A 21,207-nucleotide genomic window follows, 5' to 3' on the forward strand; every position below is an offset into this window, starting at 1 on the left:
AAGGCCAGTGGAACATGTACAGTACGAGCACAAGATATGATAAGCTTGTGACATGAATTGAACAGGATTAAAACTCACTGATAATTATGTTATAAAGCTTGGTCTATTCTTTACAGAATTACTTCTATCAATGGTTCTGCATATAGCTTTGGTTTTCTCTCAAGTGTGTTTTCCAAACAACAGGGTTTAGAAAACAGTAGGTGTGGGATGATAACCATTTTCAAGGTATACCTGGATTTGGAAAAGTCAAGATTTTAAAACGCCAACATTTTATGCTATACCATATGGTATATGTAAGTTTTTTTTTACGTTTTTATTTTTGCTTAGTTTTTTAGGAAAACAGTATCTCCAGCAGAAAATATATCCAAATATGCCGTTTTAAATTGTAAAGAAATCTGTGTTTTTGAAACTAATGATGACAGCAGAAGTCTACTCCAAAAAAATGTAAATGTTTCTCAAAATAAAATATATTGCGTTCAAAGGCGAAAAAAAATTAGTTTTTTACCCAGACAATTAAAAAAGAATATATTTTAGAGCAGTAATCACAATACCATAAAACCATGATATTTTTATCCAAGGTTATCATAACGTCAGAATGTTACACCGGCCCATACCTAGAAAACAGTACATTAATCATTTAAAAAGTACAATGAACTACATGTAAATGTGAACATGTAACTGCATTGTCAAATTACAACAATATAAATTCACATATTATTATTATATTACTTGGAGGATACAATACGATACAGACAATAGACACTGGGACAACAAGACACACTATGCATATATTATATTTATATAATAGAAAAAACGAAATGGAATTTTAATATATATTAATACAAACATAAAAATATGATAATATAATATAAATGTAATATATTTGTGTTCAAAAATAAAGAAATTGCTTAGCATTTTGTGGAAACTGCTGTATTTTACTCTTCAAGAATTTTGATCAATTGAAATGTAGCTATAACTGCATTTTTTACCACAGTTTCTAATTAAATTATTATTTTTTTATTTGTTCTAAATTTAAACATTATTTCACATTATTTTTTTGTATTTCTAGAAATGTATCAATGTTTTTATGCCTTACCATTTACTAGGCCCGTCACAATATCTAGTTTTTTGTTGTACAATATATCGCACCAAAATATATTGCGATAAACTATATTACTGTCATTATATAACCATTTTATGTCACTCATTATAAAATGCCAGAATAACAATATAATATCATCACAATCCAAAGAACACAATAATATTTATTCTTAAGAATATTTCACTTAATTATAGTCATTTTAACAAGTTAATAAATAGCCATTGGATTCAGAATGTGAAAACGCATTTCCTAAATAAATAATAATAAATGGTAACAACAAAGTGCAAGGTAAAAAAACAGACACACACATGAAAATATACTATAGTAATTTATAATAAATACTACAGTGTTTTTACCCATATCGACACTGACACCTCCAATAGAGATAGAGAGGTTGTGCCATAAACTAAAATGTCGCTAGAATTGTTTTTTATGTATGGGCGATAAATATTGCATTACTAAAAATGATTGAGGTCATGCAAATTTATTGTGCGATATTGATTATTGTGAGAGGCCTACCATTTACGTTATTACATTCTAATAAACGTTACAAATAAGAAACTAAAATGCCAGGATGGATGACAAGAAACCAAAACACAGTTGCCATTAAATGATGTAGATTTCCAGGTCCATCATAATTTACTGATGTCTGACGTTTCATATTTACTCATGTCGCCTGTTCACACTGGCTAAATAAAGTAATGTTTCTCTTAGTACATTATGACTGATGCGCTTAAATTCTAAATTCAAACCAATCCAGTAATACCCCTTAGGCACTCTCCTCTTGAACAGCTGCTTCAACTATGGTACATGAAAAACTGCTAAAGCAGATTCATACAGCAAACACTCAAAAGGCTGAGGGCAGTAATGAGGGTTGGACTATAGTGTACGAGCCATTTTCTCAGCAGATCAACCACCATTGTTTTCTTTCTTTCACATGTTCTATTGTTGATTTTCTCCAACTGGGCCTTGGTAGAGTAGATGGATAGTTAATTTAGCTTATTGTATTTTATTTAATGAAGATTGCAACAACTTCAATACTGAGTATCACTCTGAGTGTCTCTGTCTTTGTCCATTTACGAAAACTCTCACACACAGCAGCATGCACATGTTATCCCAAACACAAACAGCACCATAAATAGGCTGAGCATTTCTATATGCAAAATCTGTTTTCTCTAACACATTGGAGCATTCACTTGAATTTTAATTTCAACACCCAGACAGATGAAGGGTGTTTCTGGAAAAAGTATTTGCATAAGATATTCAGTATGCAATGACACTTCAGTGGATATGAGATATATGAACCCATAAGAGGGATGACACACAGGGAGGAATTTGATGAAATGTAGAGGCCAAATGTGTGTGCGCATGTGTGATAGTGACTGACTGCTTATTGGTACAATCACAAACATGCAATTCTAAAAGACAGACATGAAAGGTTTACATAGCAAATGGTCTCTATAATAGAGCAAAATACTTTTCAGGAGTCCATCTTTTGTTTTTTTCTCTTTCTAAGAGATGATTCAGTCCACGGATACTGTATATATTCATCTCTCACTACAAGATTCCTTTGGGGGAGGATGAGACTGAATTGAGGAGACCAAGCCTATGCATTAGTCTACCGAGGGGTCAGAATGTCTGCAAACATTAATCAATGTTTATCCAGTAATGTTTGGTTTATTTTCAGTCAGATTTGAATTTTTTGGACCTCACTTTATTTGCCCCAGTAGTTCCAGGAACTAATGATCTATCAAACTTTAAGTTTAATGGTGTGAGAGATTGAAGCCCTTACCTTGGGCGCTGTTTGTCTGACTGTGTCTGAGTCTGACCAGCGATGTTTGAGCTGAGAGGAGATGGGCACACACTTACAGAACGTCTGCATCAAACAAACAAACATAAAACTACATAAAGTGATGCTTTGGCATATGTGTGTGTGTGTGTGTGTGTGTGTGTGTGTGTGTGTGTGTGTGTGTATACAGGTTTTGTTGGTAAGGACAGAAATTTGTATAATAACATCGATATGACCTAGTTGAACTTTATTAAGGTGGTTTACGAGGAAATGTCTTGTGTCCTTACTAAATGGAGTCTTTTCACATTGAACGTTTGCCACAGGTTTCCTGTAAGTGTTGGGTTTAGGAGTAGGGTAATTTAAAAAGCAAATTTTACAGTATAAAATACATTACACCTAGTCCTTGTAAACCACAAATACCAACATATGTGTGTGTGTGTGTGTGTGCGTGCTTGCGTGCGTGCGTGCGTGCATGTGTGTGTGTGCCTGTGTACATATCTAGCTATTGTGATGGCCACATGTCTTAAATTATATTGTAAAATAGCAAGTGATGTGTGTGTTCTCACTAATAGGAAGAAGTAAATCAGCTGAATCATATTTATACATTTCAACGTAATGTTGTGCACAGGTTGGGATTAGGGGAAGAGGTCGGATTTAGACAAAGAAAATAAAAAAACATTTTTAAAAACTGATATAAAACATTAGAAGTCTAAGAGACATCTTACTGGAGTCAAACAAGGCTGTATGTGTGTGTGTGTGTGTGCTGAGCTGGCATGAGAATCATCCATTTGCTCTAATAATGCCCTTTTAGTAATATAGCTCCTCTTATCTGACAAAAACATAAGGTCACGTATACACTTTCATAAGAAACTTATCTGATTTTCTTTTTTATGCCCTGAGCAATAACAGTAGACAATATTGCATTAGCTTTTGACTATATGGTAACAGAATCAGATCACTGAAACATTAGGATCTCTGTAATGCTGCTCCAGAGATGGTTCTGTTTACCAGTCACTTTTACATATTTACAGTCTCTAATTAAACAACTCAATGGTGCATGTTATACTAAAGAAATGTTGCATGTTACTTGCCATTTCTGTCATTTGATTTATTTATTGCAATTAATATGTAATGACTACTGTACTTCTAGACTAAATATGCTTCCGAGCAAAAATCCCTCACTATCTTATCTGTGCAGTTATTAAATCTTTCTACACCTGCCATGTAGACACTCAAACTTTCACATTATACATGCATAACCAATGATTATGTAGAAAAATGCTCTAGGTATGGATCCACCATCCTCCCCTTCACCACCAGGTTGGCCCCTGCCTTAGTCCTTAGCAATCATAGGTGGATCTACAAGCTCAATCTTCAAGCTACAGATGAGACCTCTGCCAAAGAAATCTTATGTTTTGTCAAATTATACTTTGCTAAATAAATGTATTTCAGTATCATATTTATCTTCCTGGTCTTTCTAGTGAAAGTACAAAAGCTGACTACATGTTAAGCTAATTTAGGTGTAAAAGATTTACACTCATTTCTCTTCTCAGTTGAAGACACACCGTAAGCTTTGAATTATGCCAGTCAGCTGGGAGAGGATGAAAAAAAGTGACAAAAAAAGTGATGAAACAGAGCGTGCAGGTGGGCAACAGAGAGCCTGAGGAGATCAGACCACCTGTACTCACATCAGAGCCTTCAGGCAGCCTAGACTTTGCTGTTTCGGTAGATACAAACAAAATAAAAGAGAAAAAGAAAAAAAGAAGGAAAATAACAATGAAACAGAAAGGAAATACACTGTAAGATGAAAAAATGTGCTCCAGTTTTTACGTATTTTACCCAGTATATAAAACCATTATTTTTGACAGGATCTGTGTTCTGAAAGGGATCATTGGGATTTATTTAATGAGACACAATATCTGTTGATGAAACATGCAAATCTTGCTTTGATCATGTTTCACCAAAAATAGCCTCACATAGATTACTTTTTCAGATGATTCTTATTATTCATTGTCTTTTCACTTTCACTTCACATGCAACATAAAATCCCTCTAATGTTACCACAATGAGATAACAAGATATCAGCAATCATATATTCAGCAATGCTTAATTAAACTGAAATAACAACAAAGAGACCGACTACTACAACGTACAATTAAAAAAAAAAAAAATTGCTTAAAGGTGCTAATAATTTTGACCATAAAACCAAAAATTTAAAACAAATAAGACTCTCCAGAAGAAAAAATATTATCAGACATACTGTGAAAATCGCCTTGCTCTATTAAACATCATTTGGGAGATAATTAAAAAAGAAAAAAATTCAAATGGGGTTTAATAATTTTGATTTCAACTGTATATATATATACATATATATATATATATATATATATATATATATATATATATATATATATATATATATATATATATATATATATATATATATATATATACATACATACATACATACATATATACAGTGGAAGTCAGAATTATTAGCGCCCCTCAATTAATAGCCCCCCATTTATTTTTTCCCCATTTTCTGTTTAACAGAGAGAATATTTTTTTCAACACATTTCTAAACATAATGGGCCCTATCATACTCCTGGCGCAAAGCGGCGCCAGGCATGACGCAATAGTTGTTTGCTAGTTTCAGCTTGGCGCAAGAGTTGTTTTGACGTTTTGCACCACACTGTTTAAATAGCAAATGCATTTGCGCTCATATGTGCGCCCATAGGCGTTCTGGTCTGAAAAAACGTGTTGAGGCGCATTGCTGGTGTGTTGCTATTTTGAGAAACTTAAATGGAAGGTTCAAATCGATCAGATGAAAGCTGGTCTATTGTCCTGCGCAGAGCTTGTTAGTTGTGCGCCTGGCTTACACATTGCTTAATACAGACAGGGTGTACAGCAATACGCAAATATCTTTACAAATGAAAAATAATTAAAATATTAAGGATATATATAGGATATAATAATGATATATAGCCTATAGGATATAAATATAAAGGATTAAAATATTACAAAACATATTATTTTCGAGCCTACATAAATATAAAAATCAAACTTTCATGCCTTCTTCATCTCGGGGGGCTTTTTCAATTTATTCATAACAATTTGCTTATGTATGTTATGTTATTATTATTAGCAGTATTATTTATTATATGCATATGTATATTTGTTTTATTAAAAACAAGCTTAGATTTGCCCACCTGTCAGGTTTTACACCATATGGGGCATAGCATGTGTATTTAGATATAACTCAGTTGTTTGAACACACCTCGTTATTATTGTTCATTTATTCGTTTGCTGGAAATTAGAACTGAATTTAGAAATAGTTTTGAAACAAATATTTGTGGGCATTTATGGGCAAATTGATGTCTGTGCATACAAGGTTTCCTTATCCACGAGAGTGAAAGTGAAAGTTAATAATGAGGAGGCTTATCTCTCATTCTCACGCTGTAATGTAAATTATAAATTCGTCATGTAAATAGCAAATGGGCTATGGCGCGACGCAACTGACTCTTAAAGGGAATGGGAGATGAGACTCTGATTGGTTTATTCTCAAAACACACCCATAACTCATTAAGAAAATAAGCTCAACCCTTTTAGACCATGGGCCAGGCGCAAAGCAGATTTTTCCATCCTTAAATTAGCAAAAGTGGATTCCAACATGCCCTAACTGCTTTTGAGCCCTGCGCTTTGCGCATGGATCGTCAAAATAGAGCCCAATAGTTTTAATAACTTATCTCTAATAACTGTTTTATTTGATCTTTGCCATGATGACAGTAAATAATATTTTACTAGATATTTTTCAAAACATTTAAAGGCTTATATATATATGATCATCTATATAAATGATCTTATACAATCTACCTTATTACAGCAACAAACAAAAAAAATCAGCTTGGCTATCACAGCAATAAATGCAGATTGTTGAAAAGAAAAAATGTTTTACTGTCCCCACACTGGACAACAAAAACATAAAACAGAAGCACTTCCAAGAATGAAATTTCGAAACTACGATAAGATGAAAAACCAATGGAATGGCAGGAAATAATGCTTAGATTAAAATTATGTTCAAATTTGCAATCATGAATGGAGATGAAGAATCTTAAATGGCCACCCCCTAATCCCAATCTCAAGGGCTGGGACACACCAAGCAGACGGTTGGTCGTTGAGCTTTGTCAGTCCATCAGTCATGTTGCCTAATGTAGGGTTAATGTCGGAGCTCATTGGCCCAATTCAGAATGTAGAATCAGTGTTGGCCATCGGCTGAAAAGAGTTCTCTGACTGGTTATTCAGCAATGAATCAGAGCACAAGTGTGACATGGTGAAGTGACGTAAACAATTCAAGCCAAAAATGGTCACATAAAGGCCAACTGTAATTTCTCAACATTTCTTAAATATTTGCAAACAATATGGGATTATTAGAAAATCAGACATATTTATATGATCGAGTGACAACTACTGTGATAATGGTACTAAATGCTGCTTTGTCTGTGCAAGTTTCCTTTGCAGAACAGAAACCAGACTATTGCCCTCTGCAGACCGAAACGACACATCCTCTTGGGCAGGCACAGATTGCATCTCTCTTTTCAGCCGGCTTATGTCTGTTTGGTGTGTTCACATGCATCTTTTTGGTGCAGATATGGTTCAACGTGAAGCAACATCACAGTTTCCTTTGGTGCTAGTTGCTTGGCTTCAGCAGGGTGTGTCCTGGCACTAAGAGAAACATTTAGTTTTACATTTTCGAAATACACCATTCTGTTTGATTAAGGAGCTGTTTTCTCAAAATAAAATGTCCCCACAGTTCAAAATGTACTGACATTGCTACACTTGTGGGGATATTTGTGGACACACAGACACACACACAAACTCAATGCTACTGTATACCAAACCATCTCACTACTTCAATATCATTGTTGTTTTATAGTCATAGAAACACCTTGAGGATTCCAATAATCTCAACTAGAACCATGACAAAGAAACTAAATTGCACATTGCACAGACATCCAACAGTGAGGAAGACGAATGGATTTCTCAAGCAATGCCCCTTGTGTATCTATCTCTACTCATACATAGGAGAGTTTCCTGTGAATAATGCATGTAATAACATGAGAATCAATACCATCTGACCACGAAGATGAACTCTCTATCACTCGTTTTCTCTTTCCATCTCTTGTCTCATTTTCATTTGCTCCGGCTCACCTTTCCTTCCTCTGTACACTCACCTAAGTTGAAAAGAGGGTTTTTTTTGTGCTAACGTGACCCTCGATAGTATAGTAAAACCTGAAATTACCAACAGTACACTACGATCCACATGAGGAAAACCGTTTATTAAACTCACTAAATAAAGTTTTAATTAAAATCTAAATGTGAAAATACATTTGGGTGAAGGTCAGATTTAAGGCCAGGGGATGCAAAATATGATTAACTGAGTATAAAAGCAAGAGAAGTCAAAGGAAAGTCTCAACCGTGATAGGAAAACAAACATGTGGATGTGTGCGGTTGGGTGCTCCTTCAACTTTAATCCACCCCGAATGTTATCGGGTGAGAAGTGATGCCTATTTCAAAAAAATGAGATAGAAGGATGCTCCAAGGACAGCATACACAAACACAAAGAGATCCACCACTGAGATGCTGGAGGGCAATCGAGGCCACGGGCATGTGTGAACTGATGCTATCAGAGGGGAAGAACTGGAGGAGCTTTGAAGCATAAATGGGTAAACTGGATTGTCCTGGTTTCCTCTTGCACTCAATAAGGGTTATTTACTTCGGGGAAAAAGAGAGAAAACTTCACTCCATTATAGGGACATACTTGATGGGACTCAAAAGCTTGTGGGTTTTGGATCAATTGCGCGAGCACTGTTCTGTCCATACATGATGTTATTATTGGAAATATGTAAGAAATCATTGACAAACTGTAAACACCATGACCACAGTGGGAGGGAAAAGGGAACTACACTTGTATCTCAGATGTATTTTCTGTCTAAAGTTGGGTTTGGAATAATGATCGCTTGATGTGGTCTCAAAATTGTGGTCAGCTTTGCGATCTTTAAAGTGCTGTGGCCTGAGATTTCTTTGGCAATCATTAAATGTCAAGTGGCCTCGAGTTGAACCGACACCTCACAAAGTACTCGCTAGACCACAGAGGTGCATTTCAGCCCACTGAGAAGCCAATGAGTTCATGCTAATCATGTAATCACGTCTAGTTTAAGGTTATAAAGCAGACCGTTAACGGTTATGATAGTTTCATAAGTTCAGATATTATCTCAGAAAGTAAATCAATTTGTATGGCAGCCCAAAATTGAATACTGACTTGAGGTTTCTCCTTCAAGGATTAATAAACGAACCGAGAGTTAAATGTAATCTAGAGAATGCATTAAAAATATCTGAATGCACGCTATAAAAAGAGATTTTGAAAAAGCTGAGAAAATGTAAGGCTTTCAGAGATGAAAACACAGATTGAGTACATTGAGTCACATTGACACTGCATATATCTTCGTGGATTTAATATTTTATTTAATAATGTTAGGCAGTTTTTATTTATTTGCTGTTGAAAACTTAATAATCATGTTAGGTTAAATCTGTCTGAGCAATACAATGCTTCTATTATTTGTTTCAGTTTCTTCGCTTGTTTTTAAATCCAGAGATTATGTATGATTACAGACAATACATAATATTGCCCTACCATATACAATAGTAAAGACAGTCACTGTACATGCCTTAAATAATGCTTGATAATAAATAATAAATAATGCTACTGTGTGTCTAGTGTTCAACCACCCCCTCAGAAGTTTTGTAAGATTAACAAATGTTTATTATTTTTGACATAAAATGTAAAATACTTTATAACTAACACTCTTCAGAGTATATGAAATAAGACATTCAAATAACATGTTTTTCAGTACAATGGGAATTTAATAGTGACCAAAAATCTTTGATTACAGTTATTCTACACAACATTTTTCTTTTACAATATTATCAGTATTATTAAGTGTCAGTAATTTACTTGACTTTCAATTTTTCATGCAACATTGACTTTTATTCAACTACAGTACATTTCTTCAATAAATTCTATACTCCAATACATTTCCTTGAAGGACATTCATTACTTCCTGCAAAATGAAACCAAAGTAGCAAAGACTGCAAGTCAGTTTGACAAATCAGTGGTCAGCTGCATTCATTTGCTTGTGCAGTTGAGGGATCACACAACCTCTATTGCTCATTTATTTCTCCTAACAAGCTCATGCATTTCATGCTAGCAAGCGACTGATAATACTGGATAACAAGATTGACAGTGGCACCAGTTATTCTCATGACAAACTAATGCTGTGATGAATATCACCACCATCATTATTAACATTTTGCCTTTTTAATTCAAAGAAAACTAAAATTATGAAACATTGAAATGTGTGAAAGCTTTACACAATTATACTGCTTAAACAGTGTATACTGTAAAACAATTATTTATTTGCTGTTGACTTTTTTCTTTTCATGTATAGGCTATATTTAAAAAATATATTAAGCTTTGTATTTGTTTATAGCATTTTCTTGCATTACTTAATTACATTTAATAGTAAAAATACTTTTTTTACACTTTTTTTTCTACTTTTCATTTTATATAAAACTTTTTTATTTTATTCTAAATAATAAAATAAATACTTCAGAAATGAAAAGGACGTTTTTTTCCATTTTCATCCTATTTCTTTTTTTTTTCATTTTAAATATAGTAGGCATGCACAATAGTGCTGATATTAAACACCTTTTGACCTTTATCTTCTCCTGTTGGCCAATATCTTTTCTGTTTGTGTGTTTTGGAGAAGTGACAATTCACAGGTTAATTCACAGAGTACTTTTTGGTCAAACTATATTTTGATGGTCCGTTTGTTGAATTTAAGTTACATTGCATCTACATGCCAACTAATTCTCATTATATTATACGTAGACTCTTAGGTTGGGGTTAGGGTTGGGATCGGGGTTGGGGTTAGGGTTAGTGTAAGTTGACATGTACTTGCAAAGTTTGTTATGGTTATTAAAACTGTTAATTTCAGTTAAATGTCTGTTGAAGGAGCAGTATCAGCAGATATTAAGCAGACAGTCTACAGACACTCAAATAGACCATCAAAATAAAGTGTTACCTACTTTTTACTCCCCTTACGCTTTAGTGTCTCGCAATAAATTTAAATCAGATTTTGATTTTATAATTATTGTATGCTTTGTTTCTAGATGGAATTAACTATTTTCTCTCTTTTTTTTTTTTTTTTTACTATTTTTTGTATTGTAAAACAGCAGCCCCTGAATGACTTTCCCATAGGGCCAACACTCAGACACAGCAGGAGGCTGATTTTGAGCAATATTCTAAAGAAAAATGAGTTTTAGAGCAGATACAGAATTAAGCTTTGAGGCTGTCAGTCAGCAGACACTTTCTGAGGGATATAGTACACAGAATCATTCTATTAGCAGTACACATGTTAGCCACACTTCTTATTTACATGTCACACTATATGTGGATTAATAAAAAAATAATCTATTACAGTTGACAATTTATTCTGTGGTAACTATACCATCATACCACTTTGCTTAATAACTAAAGCATTAACCAAAAAAACAAAAAACAAACAAACAAACAATTGTTTCTTCATTATTGTTTCCTAAACACTATAAAATTAATGAATGAAGTAATGAAAAAAATGTAAAGGGGCAATGAAATATTCTGTCATAAGACCTACTGCAAACAACTACATAGTTCAAAGTCTTTGTGCAACCCACACACACACAACACTTAGCACTCAATTACTCTAGCAATAAGCCCAGAAAGCCCTAAAATGCTTTCAAGGAGACAATTACTTGACTAAAATGTTTCAAAACCCTTGACACCAAATACATAATCCCCAACTTTTAGCACAAAAAGCACACATTCTTTGGTACAGAAAATACAGTCAAGGGAAAACACACAAAGCCACGCTCTCTGAATACAAGAGGAGTGAGAAAAGAGGCTTTCACACTTTCAAGTGAACAACAAAGCTTAATTTTCACCTTAAATTTCAATATTGTGCCTTTCACGTATGTTCTTTTCTCACCCGTCTGTCATTCTTCTATCTATTGCTTCCACTCATCCCAGCTTACTCTCACTCTTTCTACAACACTCAGCATCAGAGAAGACGCCTACCTAACAGTGGGTGGATAAGAGAACTCTCAGAGCCAGTGTGTGTGTGTGTGTGTGTGTGTTTTAAAGTAGCTACTAACCTCCAAAGCTGTGTGTTGATTCGCATGCCATCAGAAACTCTTTTCAGGGCAATGCGGGTGGCTAGGACTCTCCAGAGCCAATTGCAAAGTAGCGATTTTAGAGTATATTATGGTATCATATTGCTAAAAATAAAATAACCTCATTGCGTCATACATTAAATGTAGGTCTCTTGAAGAAAAATTGCTGGACCAGGACAACAGACCTTAATGGTCTCATATTTGTTTTAGCAGCTCCAAGGTAGTCATTATGAAGATTGCGGTGAAAGCATCTGAATAATCAAAATATTCTCTCTCTCTCTCTCTCTCTCTCTCTCTCTCAAGAGGGTGTCATGTGTGGGCAACGGTGAGTAATTCAGCCTTTGAGTTGTTCAACAATGCAATTGACGATTTATGGCATAACAAAAACTGTAATTGAATGCACGCTCACATGCTTTGTTTTCAAACATCTCAGCAATAGACTCTTATTATTATGCCTATGACATATGTCAGTTTTTAGCAATTCAATATGCCATACGCTGCAAAGGAATAATTTCAAATAGAAAAAAACATTTCTTAAAGCTGTACTGCTTCTGACCTCACCATTGTTCAAAAATAACTACAGTTTCAGTGAGAATACAACAAGAGTGAGATTATCTTTTCTGAAAATGAACAGTTGGTACAAGTACGGTGGTAATTGTGCCTGTGAAAATGTGATTAACCAGAACACCTCTTGCTTTCAAGTGTCATCAGGGTAGTGACAGGTGGCAATCTGCATAATACTGCAAACGCTATTTTTGCAAAGAGACAATTTTTAGCTTTTAAAAGGCTGATTGCTTCCATCCAAGAAGTGAGTAGCAGCTCAACTTATTAACAAATTGGGCTGCTTTAGACATTCAGTGTTTACTATGAGTAACTTTGCAACTACTGCATGTCAACTATAGTAGAACTCAGAATATTATTACTGGTCTGTCTGCTTAGTATCTGATAATGGGATGATAACCGGTTTTAAGATTTACCACAGTTTGGAAAAAAGTCAAGGTATTAAAACAGAAAAAAAATATGATATACCGTTCCTAAAGTTTTTTTTTGTGTGTTTTTTTATGTATTGTAAAGAAATCTGTGCTTTTGAAACTAATAAAGAGAGCAGAAGTCAGTGATTTATTTGAATTATTTAGCCTGACATGTTTACTGTTGTTTACTGTACATGTTTACCAAAATATTATAAATGTTTCCTAAATGAAATATATTGTGTTCAATGGGGAAAAAAGTTGTTGTTTATTACTAAGACATTTAAAAAGAAGCTATTTTAGTGCAGTAATCACAATACCATGATTTAGTGAAACCATGATATTTTCATCCAAGGTTATCATACCGTCAGAAACTTACCAGTCCATGCTTGTATCGGACTCAAGTAACTACATGTCAACTACAAAATCTAATTTAATTTAAAAAGCCTAATACTTCAGGAGAGTTAGGGGGGATTTGGGAGCTTCCGGGAGACTTGGGATGTCTGCCAATATCACAAGATGCAATCAATAAAATATCAAAATTAAAAGTTATGCCGAGTTCAGACTGCATGATTTTAGCCCTGATTTTGACTCACCGTCAGGTTTTGAGAAATCACAGACAAATGCCTGAAATCACAGGCAAATCGGTGCTCGTTTACATGAGTAACAATCACACAACTTGAACTATCAAGGACGCGATCTGAGAGAATTGCAGACACCTGTAAGATATTCGCTAAATATCTGGTTCTGTTGACGATTCAAAATCATGCTGTGTGAAATTAGTTCCGATTGAAAATAACATCGGCGATTACCTACAGCCAATGAGAGAGCAGCATCCCCTAGTATGGGTATCTGTAGGTCAGCGAGAGGTTGGGGGAGAAGATAAAAGCGCTTATTTTCAGTATATTTGGACCCAAGAAATGGTGGAAAAGCTAGTGTAAATTTGGCAGGAGCCCTCGTGTCTGTTTGACGTGTCATCTGAGCAATACCACAACCGGCTCGAAAAAGAAAAAAGTTAAGGAGAAATTGTTAATTTCTGTCCAAGCCAGTTGAGCAAAATAAGTACATTTCTACCACACTAAAGACTCTCATTATGTAGTTAATTACAAAATATATATTACGTGACCTCGCTTTGTTTCCATGTCACTTCTTGTGTGTGTTTGGTTGTGAGATGTAGTTTGGACAAAGCTGTCTGCGATTCTTCCTTTTGTAAAGTCATGCAGTGTGAATCCCCCTGTCACCGATCCATCCTGCAGTGTAAACACAGCACTGATGGATCGCTACCCCAGATAGTCATGCAGTGTGAAAACATCTGTGGCACGACTACTTTGAATATCCTGCAGTGTGAACTCAGCATTACTTAAATAACTTGTACCTGCAATCACCATGTTCTAGAAATCTGCATAATTCAGAACCGAATTGAAAATGTTTTAAAGTTGCAATTGAATTCTAATTTAATTGAAAGATATTAATGTTTAAAGCACATGACAGTCTGTATGCAATGTGGGATATATACAGTTGAAGTCAGAATTATTAGCCCCCCCGTTTATTTTTTTTCCCAATTTCTGTTTAACGGAGAAAAGATTTTTTTCGACACATTTCTAAACATAAAAGTTTTAATAACTCATTTCTAATAACTGTTTTATTTTATCTTTACCATGATGACAGTAAATAATATTTGACTAGATATTTTTCAAGACCCTTCTATACAGCTTAAAGTGACATTTAAAGGCTTAACTAGGTTAATTAGGTTAACTAGGCAGGTTAATGTAATTAGGTAAGTTATTGTATAACGATGGTTTGTTCTATAGACTATTGAAAAAAACAGCTTAAAGGGGCTAATAATTTTGACCCTTAAATGGGGTTTAAAAAATTAAGAACTGTTTTTATTCTAGCTGAAATAAAACAAATAAGTCTTTCTTCAGAAGAAAAAATATTATCAGACATACTGTGAAAATTTCTTTGCTCTGTTAAACATCTTTTGGGAAATATTTAAAAAGAAAAAAAAAAATTCAAAGGGGGCTAATAATTCTGACTTCAACTGTATGTGTGAAACTGAACCTGAATTTTAACATATAATATAAAGCTTGCAAACATAAACAAAGTATTTACGTTTTTGGAAAAAGTTGTAAAAACACAAAGTTTGAAGGATTATTATTTTACCGACTATAATAGCCAAAAACATTCCCGTTTTTTACTCATACTTTCAGACATATTTATACTGTATGTCCATAGTGAATCCTTTTCACACCCTCAATTCACAGTTACCCATAGGTCCAGTGTCAACAAGACATGCAGGGGAATGGACGTCGCCCACATAGTGAGACAAAATAAAAGCTTTTCTCTATGCAAAGGGACTACACAATTTGCAACGGGGAAACAATCTGTGTGGCATTTGATAAATGTCCACAAAAAACACTGTTGGCAATTAATACCAAACATGTTGTTATGAGAGATGACCAAGACTGTAATTGTTTAGACAACATGAATTGAATGAGTTGTTGACAATTAAAGGTCCAGTAAGAAAAATTCCATGCAAACACAGGCTGACAACCCCAACAGGAGCACGCATGCCTGACTATTAAGCATATACCGTGCCCTAGTTACAAGCAGTGACACGTGAGAATATTTTGCATATTAAAAGGAGTTTTTGTCCTAACCATTATCTGAAATTTCTATTTTAGAAATGGTTTCAATTTATTGTGGATAAACAACTGCAAACTTCTATGACAAGGATCACCTCAGGTACTGGTTTTGCTTATAATACATTTAAAATAGTTTTAAATGCTGCAAATGTGAGTTTGAATATTATTTAGTGACATGTATTGCCATACTGAAAGCAGTAGCAAATAGTTTACCTCAGATCTTGAAAATAAACATAAGATAAAGTTTGAACGATGATGACTCAAGAGGCAGTTCAAATAATATCCTGTGTATATTTTATCAATGCAAACCAACAAATATCAGTCACTCAGCATTTAATCTTATAATGCTGTTAACAAGGTTTAATATGACTTAATTTGATTATAAGCCTTACCGTTGTGTTATCCTGTGCTTCTTAATGTATTTAAATGTTTCTGTCTTGTTGCATGTGGTCAGATAGCCAAATTGTCTGTTGCTGGAATCTTGCCCCTTGTGTGTTGTAGTGACACTGTGTTAAAGTGTAACCTGCTCAACTAAGGCCCCAGTTACACTAATACGTTTTAGTTTTAAAACGCACAAGTTTTGCTAGTTACGCCATCCGTCTACACTACGCCGGAGTTTTCGAGCACCAAAAATGGAGCTTTTTGAAAACGCTGAAGAAGCAGTTTTCATTTTAAAACGCTGCTGCTTCGTGTAAGTGTGGATGGGGGAAAACAGAGACATCTGAAAATGGAGGCTGCAGACATTCACCTATCTGATTGGGGCTTTTTCCTCAATATTAAGTAGCCTACACAAAGTTCAGTCTTGCATCCTCTCCTTCTATGTTCAGACTTTGCAAGTTTGATATGGAAAACAAACTCCAGAGGACACGCCTGGTAAATCTTCAAAGGGAACAGTGTACTTTATAACCTCATTCAGCTACTTTGTTTCACTTTCTAAGCAACACAATGAAAACATGATTTAAGGAACTGCCTATTTTTATGTTGATATTAGCAACATAACAGACACCAAAAATGTTGAAATGTCGTGTAGCTGCATATTTATATGACCGTCATCTTCATTGTATGCATATTTATAACAAAATGGAGCCTATAACATTACTGCCTCCTTTCATTTTCATTGAAAATACGAAACATACCCTCTCTTTTACTGAATATCAGTTTTAATAATCAAAAATGGCCATTATAAAAGTATACCATACAATAAGTTTATACATTATAGGAAACATTATAGATTATACATTATAGGAAATAAATGCAAGCAAATGTGTCAAATGTGCAGAATTAGTGTACGCGGTTACATTAGTTAATATCTTTGTACTCAGCCAAAGCATACCTGAGAACAAGTAACAGATTCAAGAAGTTGGGGAATATGTTGTTGGATAGAGAACAAGATGAATTAAATATCACATTTAACAAATATTGCAAATATAGCGAGATTACATCCAGTGGTAGATCATTGATGAACAATCCGACATGCACAGCTCTCATCTGGGTAGATGACTGCCTGGAGCTCAGCCGTCCACATACGCAGCATCGCATGCCAAAGTGTGTGTGTGGTCATGTGATGTGTGTTTTTAGCGGTGTAGTGTGGACAGAGAGTTGTCCAGAAATGCTAGGTGAAACGCCAGTGTGGACGCGGATCGTTTTCATTAAAAAACGCTGTTTTAAAACTAAAATGTATTAGTGTAAACGGGGCCTGAAGGTTACATTTGTAATACTGATACTTTTTGCTAATTAAAATCCACCTTATGTGGATATTCTTTTTTATAACTCTGAATCTGCGTCTCATTTTGGAGGATGCTGCTGTCTTCCAGAGGATGTGTTTTCAGCTGCGGCCGCATACATTGATGAGGCCTTCATGACTGAAATTAAATATGTTGTGTTTTCCACTAAGGCTACCCAGGGTACTAAAATATAATTGGGTAAACTGGCAGTGGGCGGGTTATTAAAACAAAAACAAAGACAGACAGTCATGGATTTTCTTCATTTCTTTCAATATTTCTTCAAGATTGAAATATCAATATTAAATTTAAAGTTACTGATAACTTTGTCAAAAAAAGTAATTGACTAGTTACACACACACACACACACACACACACACACACACACACACACACACACACACGCACGCATGCACGCACACATACACACACACATAATCTACGTTAAAATCAAAATCAACAATCCCGAATGAGTCTACCTTTTGGAAAAATGTAGATTTTAATTTTTTGTCGCATCACCCAGCCCTAACTGACGTCATAAATTGCATAAGCCCTATGTCACAGATGCATACTATGACAAGGAAGGTGATTTCAAGTAACTAAAACACCCCAACAACTACTTAAAAAGCAGACAACTGTGCACAATTCACTACTTCTGAGTTTGCTGGGACAGACTTTCACTGAGACTGAAGAAACAGTAGAACCCGGAAGCCGAAACCCCTATTTCATTGCTAGGGAGAAAATGGAGGCATTCAGTATAACTCTCTGCCTCTCTCTCACACTGTGGACCTTGGACCTAGTGGTGTGTCGGTGAAGTAAGGTTTCCACTTCTCCGGTCAGCTGTTACAGTGCTACTTATGGATCCAGACACAAGCATGTCTGCAGAGCAAGTTTTCTCCACTGAAAATCTATCAATGCATCTATCAGTGGATCTGTCTATGAGCAGATATGGATAGTCACTGATAGATCAGGATTTCTTCACAGCTTTCTTTAGTGTTTATATCACTATGCTCAAAAAGCAAGCAGGGTTATTATTTAGTTTTGGGTATTTGTTCTAAATATATCAAAATTGTGTTTGACACATTCAAAAACTCAGGGTAAACTAGAGGTAAACAAGCAGGTAAAACTAAATGCACAGCTCACATATCTGACTGCTTGTATTAAAATACAAAACTGCATTCTTGTATTGTTAAGTAAAATAAAATAAAAATTGAGGATGGAAAGGATTGTCAATGCTGTATGATGCAGTGTGAGATCACATTAAACAAATCAATGACATGATAATCATTATTAAATCAAACCGTGAGAGCAGTGGAGGTTCACAGCCCCTATTGTTTATTCTCCCTTTAGTGGCTCTAAACCTTTATAAGTTTATTTATTCTGTTAAAGAAGACACTAAAGAAGATAGTTTGAAGAAAGCTGAAAACCTGTAACCATTGACTTCCATAGTAGGAAAAAAATATGAAAGTTAATGGTCACAGGTTTCCAGCATTCTTCAAAATATCTTCTATTACTGTATGTTCAACAGAAGAAAGCGAAACAGCTTTGAAACAAGTACAGAGTGAGAAAACTATGACAGAATTTTCAGTTTTGGATGAACTATCTCTTTAAGCCCAAGCAGACTCTTAAACTAAAGCTATAGTTAAGCCCACAAATATGGTTTGACTATAAACAGGATGGCTCTCTTCTCACATTGTTAATACTTTCAAGCTCTGTGCTTGCCATGTTTTTCTATGACCTTGTCACATTGGCTGCTCATGGCTGACAAGGCACTATTGCCATTCACAAGTTGCCATGGAAACAATTAACAATACTTTGACCTTTGTCAAGAAAAGTGTCATGTATTTTCTCAGATGTTGTCTTAAACTGATTAATCAACAGCACAATCTATTAAATACGTGATTTTAAAGTCTGACATAGAGTAAATTATAGGACAGAAATGTATTCTTATATAATCTAAATTATTCATAATTCACTTTTTTATGATTATGAATAAATGTATTGTGTCAATTCCAACTGACACCCATTCCTGGGTTTCTCAGTAGCGAAAGGCATCATAGTTGGATAAACATAGAGCGCAGTGAATCAGAGAGCATAACAAATATTTTTTTTTATAATCCTATTTGCTGAAATAAGAAAAGAAAAATACTTTGATGGTGTTATTGAGACTTTCAGAAAAAGTAAAAAAAAAGTGTAAGACTGATGATGGCAGACAGGAGAGTGATTAACATTAAATTTATTCTCAGCCACATAGGCGCTGAATTAGAGACAGCGGTAAGCAGTAATAAGCGGTAATTGTTTTTTTGTAATTTGATTGATATAATACATTCATAAATGCAAATAAATGATCATATGTTTTTAAGAAAATGGATTTACGATTATGATGACTGTTAAACACGTCATAACAGTCTATGAATGTTTTTGCAAATTCTGTAGGATGAAAATACATTTGGATAGAAATACTTAATGTATTAATAAGTGTATTAATATTCGTTTATTTGTTTGTATGTATGTATATTTTTGGGGTGAACTATTAACCTCCTCGCCCAAAGAATGCCTTAGTATTCTTTCTTTCTGATTCTGATTCTCTTTCTGATTCTGATAGTAGTCGATCATGAAAAAATACCTATGAGCTATGAATCTTATATAAATGCAACAGTATTTTCAGTTGCCTTTATTGCATAGTTTGTTTCGCTAATGAGCTTAAACCTCCTCCTTTGCGAAATCAAACAAATACTGAAATGTACAACAAACTAGCAATGATCATCTACAATTTATGCAAAGCTCATTTTGAGCCTGTTTAAAGTGAGTTAGCCCAAAACTCATTATTACCTTGTGCCAATTATCACCATCTATTCAGAATGTTTCAAAATTAAACTTTAACAAGAGCTGCTCTAATTTAGTGAATCACTCAGTAGAGCTAATGATAAAATTGCCATTCGGCTTTCCTTGCCTCTAATTGGGCTCATTTAAAAGTCTGACAGTATCTCCACAGTGGCTTTAATGTGGAGCACCTTTAAAGCGCACTTCATTCGATGCTATTGCTGAGCATTTACGCATTTGAATGCCTCATATATCCAGTTTCTATTACTTTTTTAAAAACACTTTTAAAACACAAAACATTGTTATGAAATTCTAACTTTCAAAGTATTTGAAATCCTCTCACTGATTGCTGATTTTGACAGGTACTGTAGGCTACAAGACAAATCAGGTTCTTGTTTTCTCTCCAAGGACTTTTATCATCTGTTCGTGTGTTGCTCTATATGTCTTAGCTTGGGTTTTGAGTGACAGATCTCTAAACCTATCAATCACAGTTGCACTCAGCCATATCTGAAACACACACACAGACTCATTATAAAGTACACCTGTGGCCCAAAGTCACTCAGATGGAGAAAGTCATTATGTTCCTCAAATTCTGCTTCAGGTCTGTACCAAACTTCTGCTCAGTCAGCGCAAGAATATTGCAGACGAATGGATTTCTGCACAGTGTTTAAAATATGATTCCCATTGTATCATGTGACATTGAGTTTATTATGGATAGTGAAAGCATGAAGGGGAACAGTGATAGTTATTCTACCTGAACGCAAAGAAAATTGCTTGTGCTATAAGAAATATGCTTTACAGAATTCAACTTGGTTCTTTATCTTTCTATCTCTCAAAACCAGGGTTGTGCAGTTGATTAAGAACTGTAATATCGCATCCTTAAGTATGCACC

General features: G+C 34.6%; 1 protein-coding gene across 1 annotated transcript in view; it reads right to left on the reverse strand.

Annotated features, from left to right (window-relative positions):
- The window catches only part of LOC130228366 (fibrinogen C domain-containing protein 1-like), an 85,207-nt gene that overhangs the window by 46,645 nt on the left and 17,355 nt on the right, over nucleotides 1-21,207 (reverse strand). The window contains exon 2 of the mRNA XM_056456802.1: nucleotides 2,895-2,978. Within this exon, the coding sequence (XP_056312777.1) occupies nucleotides 2,895-2,978 (84 nt within the window). The remainder of the gene's footprint in view (nucleotides 1-2,894; nucleotides 2,979-21,207) is intronic.

The sequence above is a fragment of the Danio aesculapii genome, chromosome 5 (assembly GCF_903798145.1).
Source record: "Danio aesculapii chromosome 5, fDanAes4.1, whole genome shotgun sequence".
In the NCBI taxonomy this organism is placed as follows: domain Eukaryota; kingdom Metazoa; phylum Chordata; class Actinopteri; order Cypriniformes; family Danionidae; genus Danio; species Danio aesculapii.